The following is a 10,955-nucleotide window of genomic DNA, read 5'->3' as shown; positions in this document are numbered from 1 at the left end:
TCTGCATTTTATACCCATTAATCGTGTAAAAAATTTCGGATTCGTGTATTTTTCGTTATGATTGTGTTAAAATCTTTCAAACAATTTCTGTGCAATTTTTTCCGATACGTGCATTTTCATTTTACTCGTGTATATTTATCATCAAGCTCGTGTATAAAATCGTGATCGTTGTGCAGAAAATAATTTTGAAGCAATCTGCGTGCCATATAAATGAATTATGACAGCTTTCTAAAACACAATGTATCTTTTGTTTAGATTTTTTTTTCCTTACACGCAACACATTTTGCTATAAAAGGCCATTTTCAAAAGTTAACAATTGAAAATCTTATTCATCAACTGCAAAACTACCTTTAACTCATTTTCAGTTTACGTAATTCTAGCCTTCCACGCGTATGTAATTTACTTTGCAGAATACATCATGTAATGTACTTCACACAGAGAGTGACATTTATTGCGTCAAACGCAACGATTATAACTAGGAACTGGTATTTTGGTACATGTATTTCATTTCCTGATTTTATATGCTAAACAACGAAAGTAAAAATAGAACACGTGTTTGTATCTGGTTCTGCTCAATGTTACTTTTTATAAGCATTAATGTTTGTTTTCTATACATGAATTCATAATGCCTGCTTGTATTTGAAACATTTATTTACAACAAGGAATATCTAATTGGTTCTATGTATAGAAAACATACTACTGTCACAAATGTAGTTCTAAATAATAATTATAAGGATCAGAAATGTAGCTATCCATTACAAGATAAAGAGTATAAATTTATACGGAGATAATTTAATGATGTAAAATGTTAAACACTATTTCTTTGTGATACAAGTAAAAAAAATCATATTAAAATCATTACATGGCAAGAATTAACACATATTAATTCTAGTTAACTGTGCCTTATCATCATTAAAGACTGTTTTAATGCTTCCCATCTATCTTTCCATTTATACCAAGTCGGGCGACTATGGCGAGACACAGCTGAATATATATATTCTCCGTTAAGGTTTGAGAGGGTACAGGTGTTGTACCACCAGGCTCCGTGATATGAGGTAGCACAGGCACCACTACCATACTGGTCATTGTCCTGATTTTTGGTGCTAAATTTCATACCATTGTTATCAGCCATACTATCACCTGTTAAAGGGTATTGATAACATTAAAATTCATTGCTTATCAAGAACAATTAATATCACAGTAAAAAAAACATCATGAATTAGACTGTCGTGTACTGTATATCTATATTAACGTTATCCTAGGTAATAAAACATTCATTATTTAATTTATACATACAAATGTTTAAATATAGAAATTATATTTATTACGTACTTTTCATATATATTTATGAATACGATTCGAATCAAAATATTTGGAAAGTACAAATAAAATATGTATAAAAAGCCTACTTCTGTAATGAAATTGTTAATCATTTACTGTGTTTTTAGGCAATATCGCGTTTCCTTTAATTTCAAATATACAAAATAATCCTAAAGGCTTGATATAATCTTAGGTTTAGATTTGTCAATTAATTTTTATTTCATTTTTAATAATGATAAGCATATAAAACATACATATTAAAAATGTTTTAGTGTATGTTTCCTATCATTGAAACCTTAACTCGGCAATTGTGATCAGATACCTTTAACATCATGGAACAGTGAGGTGTGTAAAATCATATAAAGGCCTATACCTGCCGTTCCTGAATACCCCGACACAGTGAGTATGTATTTACTGCCTTCGTCCCCAACATAAAATGTGGAGTACTTAGCGTATGCTTTGTCACCATTAAATCTTTGTAGCTCAACCCGGAGTTCCTGGTCCTTGTTTCTTGTCAACTCGTAGATTGCATCATTTCCTTTTTTTAAAAAAAAAATACATCAGCACACTCTTATATTTAATTGTTAAGTGTAGCCGTTTTATCTGATTATGTAAAATTAATATAAATTTAATTAAATTTGAAAAAAAAAGATTTTAGTCATCGAAAGATCTCATCTTTTTAAATTGTAAAATTTGAAAAATTTTTCTTACATGGAACACTTCTATATTTAATACAGGTACAATATCAACAAATTATATTCCGTTGCACATATTTGTTCTTAACTATTTAGTAGTTTGTATCAGAGGCAAGAAATATTATGCCGCAATCAAATTCCGAATTAACTTGTTGAAAGGAATGCTTTCATGTAGGTAATAGTATTCCAGTACTTCTCTAATCATGACAAAGAATTTCATTTTAAAATCTATTCATATATCTCTTGCTTAGACAAAAAACATTATGGATCAGTAATTTTCGTGAGGTTAATTATCCCTGTTTTCCTGGTTTGAAGACACCAACAAATTAGTGTTTTTCTCAAAATGTTAAAATTTCAAACCCCAGTATCTTGTTTTATCACTTCTTCAATCACGAATCAATACGTTTTCATCAAACTCAGAAAATTTAAACCCTCGAAAAATAAGTGATTTTACAGTATTATTCAATTCAAAAAGTCTTTTGTTTATCGTGTGGGAAAACCTTTCATTCGAAAAAAAAAAATCTCCAAAACATTTTTATGCTTTATACGTCACCTGCAGAACAGAGCGACACTTGGGGATTACATTACCCGGCGTCCGTCTGTCTGTCTGTCTGTCCCTCTGTCACACCCTATATCTTGAGATCTGTAAGAGGTATGTACTTGGTATTTTCCTCGACACTTTGGTTTGTGTAAAATACTATAGTTACTGAACTTGCCCAGCTGAACTTGACTTTTGACGTACTTTTTCAAAATAGTTCTTTGTGTTGATATACAGCACACCTTTGATATTTAAGAGTTAAGTCTATACTATTAACCATGTGCATTGTTTGCCATAAATCGTCATAGAAAACACCAGCGTTACCTCCACTTTACCTTGACCTTTGACCTACTTTGCAATAATACTATGGACGGTTGATTAAACTTGAGTTTTTAATTTTGAACGGTAGTGTTTTGATAATTAGCATTCAAATATTTTAATTTAAATAACCTGAAAATGCATCTGATTCGGTATACTAAAAGGATCGTTGTAGACTGAAGAAAGACTGAAATCTCTTTTTGAGGATAATTGGATTAAACACGTAGGCCTACTTATTAAATGAAAAAAAATAAATTATTTTTTCATTATTTCAATATCATTATTCTTTTAAGCTTTGAGGGTTGGGGAATCATATTTCTATTTGATAGTCAGATTTTATATGATAAGTGCTATTCTTTCGGATTTACTATTTCTGGATTTTCTTTCTCTGCTATAATATTGATGTTACATTGTAGTAGCAAATAAATAGTTGATCACCCTATGATGTTTATAATATTTAATGATGCTATAAAGCAGGCGACACATGCATTCCTTGGAACACTCTAGTTAAGGGGAATACGTACTTTCAAAGAAGTGACATTTCCTTAATTCTGTTCTATTCTATCGATAAAAAAGTTTTATTCATGATATCTCTCCCGACCACACCCTAACCCCCCAAACCCAAAGCAGAGGATAATTATATTTGTTAAGGTACGAAAAGACTAGATATTGGTGGATCCAGGATGTTTTTTCCAGGAATGGGGGAAGGTCCACACCCACTCAAATATTTTTTGACTGGCCAAAAAAAAAATAAATAACGTAAATAACTTGTTCAAGGTCATTTGTTTTTTAAAAAAAATTAATTTACATAAATTCAATAACTCATAATAAACACAAGGGTTGTAGAGACTCCTCAACCCAACCCCGCTTTAGATATGCGCATGCTTTATAGGTGGACTTTGTTGTTCATAGACAGAACAGAGTGTTCATATTATTAAAAGACTTAAATTGTAAAACTTGTTTATCAACAGTTTATCAACGACAATATGGATAAAATGTTGATTCAGGCTTTATATCAGTTTAACAACAGTTTAAGTGTTTCAAATTCCTGAGCTAGCAAGATTTAAAGAAGGCTGCGTCAGATTTGAAAACACAACTTCTAAGATTTGGAGTCTCTTTTTGAGCAATTGTTTTCATATCGTTACAATAAAAGAAAAAAAGGAAATAGAAAGATAATTTATTGTGTGAATTTCAAGAGCATTTAGAGATGTATGAATGAGTTTAAAAGGGAAATCCTATATCTAAAAAAGAATTCTGAAATTAAATAGTTCGTTTTAAAAATGAAGCTTATATTGTTTCCTTACAAACAAAGATACATAGCGGGTTCCAGTAAATGTTCAACCAAGCCTCTATCTTTACTCCTCACTAAGATATTAACAGTGGTGAAGGAGAAACTTCAAGAGTACTGTGCAACAATATATTCGAGAAGTGGTGTAAATCAGATGTGGATACTTAAAAATTCCAAGGAACTTTTGGAAAATTTGAAATCACAAGATTTTACCAAAATCAACAGCTTAAAAACTTACGACTTTTCAACTTAGTACACAACCGTTCCCCACGATAAATTAAAGTCCAGGCTTTTTGATATCATTGACAGCTGCTTTTTCAATAAAAATGGAACTCGTAAATATACTTACCTTGTCATTGGTTATTTGCAAAATTAGTTTGTTAAAAACATTTTGATTGTTCACACAAGTACTCTGAAGTTGACATTAAAAAGATGCTTGAGTTTCTGATTGACAATATCTATGTGGTTTTTGGAGACCAGGTCTTCCAACAATCTATTGGAATTCCCATGGGTACCATTTGCGCCCCGTTATTAGCAGACCTTTTTTTGTATTCATATGAAGCAGAATTTGTCCAAAATCTTGTACGTGAAAAGAAGAAAACACTTGCTGTGGCCTTCAACTCGACATTTAGATATATCGACGACGTATTGTCAATTAACAATGGCTATTTCCATTCTTATGTCGATTCGATATATCCTTGTGAACTTGAGATAAAAGATACCACAGAGTCTGACACATCTGTTTCATATTTGGATATTTTACTTGAAAAAGACGTTAATGGAAATCCAACAACCAAGCTTTATGATAAACGTGATGACTAACTTTTCAATCGTCAACTTCCCTTACTTATGCAGCAATATACCTTCATCACCTGCATACGGGGTATATATCTCTCAGTTGATTCGATACGCAAGAGCATGCTCTACGTATGTACAATTTCTAAAACGAGGTAAATTATTGACAAATAAGTTGATGAAACAAGAATATCAGCTGTCTCGTTTAAAGTCATCATTTCGTAAGTTCTATGGTCGATACAATGACCTTGTCAGCAAATACAATTTATCATTGATATCATTGAGTCAAATGCTGACTGACGTTTTTCACACTAATTGTTAGGCCATTATTTACACACTGAATTGTCGACGGATTTTTCCGTTATTTCCCGATCATGACAAGGAGCACACGGCGGGTGTGACCGGTCGGCAGGAGATGATCACTCCTCCATGGCACCTGATCCCACCTCTGATGTTTGGAGGTCCGTGTTTGCTCTGCTCCTATTTTGTATTGATTAATAGTCTTTTGAGCTTGAATACTGTTCGTTATCTCCATATATTTCATTTCAATTTCATTACAACACGGAACGTGAACTGATTCATAACAATTGAAATTTTTGAATTTGATGGAGCAATTTTAAAGTCATTCATTTTAAAATATTGATGGAACAATGGTCAAATACCAATCACATGTAGGGTGAGTTCACCTTATATCGGACATCCTCGTACTTACCCATCAGGCACGCGACGTCGTTTCAACGTTGAAAGTAGGTGGAATTAAAGTTTTAACGTTGAGCAACTATACTTCAACGTTGAAAAAGTGAGGAAAATTTAAATTTGAAACAAAGCGTAATGAGCACCTTATTTTTCAAGGTCAAAAAAGTAAGGGTTATTTAACGCTAATTCAATGTAATTTTTTGCAATATATATGCATTGTGGAAAATGATTCTTCACAATAAATGAAATGCATTATAAATTAATTTATTTAAATTACATTTTGCTTTCAGTACCGTAATAAAATGTTTCATTTGAGTTTTATATAAAGTATGACATCTACATTCAACACTTCACTGTAATTGCATGTTTCAAACAAGTTAATTTCGTAAATTAATTCTAAATGCAGTGTTTTTGCATAAATGAAAAAAGAATCTTTTTTATGCTGAATATAAACATTTAATAAATAATGGCATCTTTATCAAGCACTTCAATGTAATTCCATGTTACTATAGAATTTATTCCGAATTAATGTAATCTAATTAAAATTAGACTTCTTAGATCCGAGCCGTATACTCTGCGCCAAACGTACACGGAGCGGATCTAAGAAGTCCGATTTTAATTAGATTGTGCTCTTGTTGCATTTATGAAAGTAAACTGTATCAGATCAGATATGAAGATAACGAACAGTATTCAATCTCAAAAGTCCAATGAAATGATACAAATTTGGAGCAGAGCAAACACGGACCTCAAAATTTAGAGGTGGGATCGGGTGCCATGGAGGAGTGAGCATCCCCTGCCGACCGGTCATACCAGCCGTGTGCTCCTTGTCATGATCGGGAAGAAAAACGGGAAAATCCGTAGACAATTCAGTGTGTAAATAATTGTCTAACAATTATTATGAAAAAATATCAGTCAGCATGAAATATATGGAGATAACGAACAGTATTCAAGCTCAAAAGTCCATTATACAATACAAAATAGGAGCAGAGCAAACACGGACCTCCAAACATCAGAGGTGGGATCAGGTGCCATGGAGGATTTGACTTAATGACAGCTTGTATATGCTGACAAGGTCATTGTATCGACCGTAAAACATGCGAAATGATGACTTCAAACGAGACTGTTGATATCCTTGTTTCATAAATTTGTCAATTGTTTGCCTCGTTTTAGAAATTGTTCAAACATAGAGCACGCCCTTGTGTATCAAATCAACTGAGAGACGTAAAACCCAATATGCAGGTGATAAGGGTATTGCTACATAAGTAAGGGAAGTTGACGATTGAAAAGTTGAAGTCATCACGTTTATCATAAAGCTTTTTTGTTAGGTTACTATTTACGTCTTTTTCTAGTAAAATATCTAAATATGAAACAGATGTGTCAGAATCTGTGGTATCCTTTTTTTCAAGCTCACTGGGATACATCGAGTCGACATATGAATGAAAGTAACTATTGTTTATTGATAATACGTCGATGATATAACGAAATGTCGTGTTGAAGGCCACAGCAAGTGGTGCTTTCTTCCTCTCATGTAGAAGTTTTTGAATAAATTCTGCTTCATATTAATACAAAAATTGGTCTGCTAATAAGGGGGCGCAATTAGAACCCATAGGAATTCCAACAGATTGTTGGAAGACCTGATCTCCAAAAACCACATAGATATTGTCAATAAGAAACTCAAGCACCTTTTTAATATCAACTTCAGTGTACTTAGCTTGTGTGCACAATCACAATGTTTTTTAACAAAATAATTTTGCAAATAACCAATGACAAGGTAAGTATATTTACGAGTTCCATTTTTTATGCAACTGTCTATGATGTCAAAAAGTCTGGACGTCAATTTATCGTGGGGAATGGTTGTATAAAGTGTTGAAAAGTCGTAAGTTTTTAAGCTGTTGATTTTGGTAAATTCTTGTGATTTCAAATTTTCCAAAAGTTCCTTGGAATTTTTAAGTATCCACATCTGATTTACACCACTTCTTGAATATATTGTTGCACAGTACTCTTGAAGTTTCTCCTTCACTACTGTTAATATCTTAGTGAGGAGTAAAGAAAGAGGCTTGGTTGAACATTTACTGGAACCCGCTATGTATCGTTGTTTGTAAGGATTTTTATGAAGTTTCGGAATCCAATATAGATATGGTAATTCAAATTCATTTTGGTTGTTTGCAATATTAAAAATATTCAAAACTGACATATGATTTTGAAGAATTTCTTCCTTAGAAAGGGAACTATGAGTATAAGTTAGATTACCACTTGTAGAATTAAATCCAAGTTCCTCTGAAATACATTTAATATAATGAGCCTTGCAAACAAAGACAATGTTGTTACCTGCTTTGTCAGCAGGACCAGTACGTACTGATCGTGTAATCTATCTAATACTTTTTTCACTTCTGCATTATTGAATACAGAAGGATAGATGGTTCTCATATTGCCCCTCAATTTTTTAATGCGCGATTTTAACATACATCTGATACATTTAATCCATTCTAACAAAGTGTCAAGGTCTTCTTTTCCATGTCTGGCCCATCGCCTGGCGTAATCCTCTACAGAATCCTTAATATTTATGAAATTCCGACGCCAGTTGAAGGATCGGGGTTCTCTATATTTAGGACCTTTTAAAACTAGTGATCTAAGGTCCTCATTATTAACTATATTTACGTCACCAGTAATAACGTGTCCAGCAGAACTATAGTTATAGGGTGAAGAAGAACATGAACACGATTGAGGATTATGTTTCAGATATTCGATATCCATGCCCTGTAAAGTGTTTTTTGTAATTAAAAAGTTTAGATGCATATTTGTAGGAAATACAAGGTGTAGTCTTTAACTTGAAATATGGTGGAATACAAGACTGGGCCGTTGTGTGGCTTGTTTGATGTGAGAGGGTATGGTCCTACGGCACAAAATCAAAAAAATAAGGGTTTCATTAGAGAATACGCGAGTATTATTTAAAAATGAAAGTATGAAATAGATAGGGTTGGGGTGAAAATAGTCGCATTTAAAACTCATAATTTATTATGTCTTCATTTCAAGACATTTAATTAATTCTGGCAGTTTCCTGAGCATTAAAAATGGGAAAGTGGTATACACAACACGCGAAAAATGGAGACGTTTGATGAGCAGTTCAGTGTGATTAAAAACTAACGACGACTTTAAGACTTTAAATGATTACATAAGGAAAAAATATTTTTGAAATATCAATAGATCTTGAGTATACAAGTGAAATGAGAGTTTTCTAAGCGGCTTTTGGAGTCCCCGGGTAGAACAAGACATACAGACAAAATAGCTACTGTCAAAAGCAAAAGACGTTACATGTATCACTGCACATCGTCGATATAAGAATGCCTATTTCAGTACTTAAATAATAGTGAGAGTACTGTCCATAACTGGACTGTTTATGGAGGAATAAAGGTGAACTCTAGGTGCATTCCGCCGAAGTATGGCTGAGACATTGCTTACTCGGTGTTAAGCAGTAATTAATCAATCAATTAGTATATGTGCCTCAGAGAAATTTCCAAATTTTAGTGGGGTTTATCCAATTTTTTTAAGCAAAAAGGAAACGTGACGCTGCTTAGACCTTTGACGTTATCACCCGTGCGTCGTAAAGTGATACCGAACAAATCATAAAATCTCATATTTTATTTATTTGAGCATATATCTATTTGAAATTAAATTTGCTATGTATATTGATGAAAAATGTACTTAAGAATAGTGAAAATGTTTTACCGCAGTGCCGATTATTTTTCACTATAAACAACTTGTCCACGATTTTACCGGGCAACCCGCGTATATATGATTATATGGCATTTTACCCACACATTTAAAGAGATAAAGCTGCTCGCGAAGCGAACTCAATAGACTAACGTGTAAGAACAGAGGAAATTCGGAATGAAATCTGTACATACGTCAGGCATATTTTCTTGTGCAACCTTCCCAGAATTCCTTCGCTGCCAGGGTTCCATTAGAAATTATTATAAAACACACAAAAGACCAAGGATAATTGTTCCTTTCCAAGAGATACTTTTACTTTTATTTCTTTGCAGAGAGCTTAAAAGAAACAAAAAACAATTGCATTTACTCCACAACGTATTTCATTCAATTTTGCACAAGAACTGTATTCTTTTTCAACCAGACGTTCGGCTATCTCCGTAAATTCCGACGTCATGTGACGTCACAGTCTAGACTGTGTCTCGTGCGGTTTGAAGTTTGAAGATCCATCAACGTTACAAGTGTAAGCTGTGTATAGGTTTTTGATGGTACAATTGCGCTCGCCCCAACCGTCACACCGTAAAATATATTAATTTAAATGTTACATAAACTAATCTTACCAATCCAGTAGTTTTTAGAAGGATCCCCAAATCCTTGTTTATATTCTGACCACGTCCGATAAAAGTCTGTAGTCCCGTCCTGTCTTCTTTGTATGGTCTAAAACATTTAAGATGGTTGTGTCTTAGATTTGATTTGACGTGACGTAGGTTGAATAAAAAGATATGTGTAATCTTAATAAATACAATGGAAAAACATGGAGATCTCTACAATTTAAAGAACTAACTTTTCCTTATCCTTGTAAATCACATGACTGGTTTATCTTACCGTCCACCCTCCCCCTTCTGTTATCATATTCAGGGTTAGGGTTTGAGTTACCCTAACCTTGTCACAGTACAGGAAATGTTTTGCAGGTTATAATTATTTCAAAATTCACTAACAATCCGGTGAACGCGTTTGAAAATGAAATCTTTTTGCAGCTCTAAAGAAATACGATTTAGTCTTTGTAAAACATGTGACATTTTTATCTTACCGTCCAACCGCCCCCTTCTGTTGTCATGTCACAGTACACAAACTTTGTCTTGGAGGCTATAGTTAATGGATAAACTCCATCTGCTCCCTGTAGACTCGGATATTTCCGTAAAATGTCCCAGCAATCACTATTCTCTGTACAGTCTGAGTGATATAACATACTAGGTTTATATTTCAGATATACATATATTTCACTATCATTTGAATAAAAAGAAGCCTGAGTATTTTAGGTATTCAATTTATAACGATCATATTTTGTACTTAATAAATCAATGGTCCGATATTTTTAATCATGGTAGCATTTTGAAGGTGTCATAAAATAAAAGTACTCCACCATGGGAAATTACAAATTTTTAATTATTATCCGATCAGTTGCACCAATTTTACCAATTGCACCAAGTCTATGTGTAGGAATCCTGGACAACTCGCCCCCAAGACAGGTCGCCCCCAAGACAACTCGCCTCTTATTCAGGACAACTCGCCCCCAATTCAGGACAGCTCGCCCCCA

The 10,955-nt window shown here is 33.3% G+C and overlaps 1 protein-coding gene across 1 annotated transcript; it reads right to left on the bottom strand.

Annotated features, from left to right (window-relative positions):
* Positions 1 to 877: 877 nt before the first annotated feature.
* On the bottom strand, positions 878 to 10,607 carry LOC133185705 (ficolin-2-like). Its single transcript, XM_061321006.1, has 4 exons — positions 10,449 to 10,607; positions 9,979 to 10,075; positions 1,694 to 1,858; positions 878 to 1,140 (listed from the first exon to the last, which is right to left on the bottom strand). The coding sequence occupies exons 1-4, from the start codon at positions 10,605 to 10,607 to the stop codon at positions 893 to 895; spliced, it is 669 nt and encodes a 222-aa protein (XP_061176990.1). The 3' UTR covers positions 878 to 892.
* Positions 10,608 to 10,955: the final 348 nt, after the last annotated feature.

The sequence above is a fragment of the Saccostrea echinata genome, unplaced genomic scaffold (genome assembly GCF_033153115.1).
Source record: "Saccostrea echinata isolate AGI-Se365-2 ecotype Australia unplaced genomic scaffold, CSIRO_AGI_Sech_v1 ptg000012l, whole genome shotgun sequence".
Classification (NCBI taxonomy): domain Eukaryota; kingdom Metazoa; phylum Mollusca; class Bivalvia; order Ostreida; family Ostreidae; genus Saccostrea; species Saccostrea echinata.
This window is presented reverse-complemented; position numbering and strand designations above follow the sequence as displayed.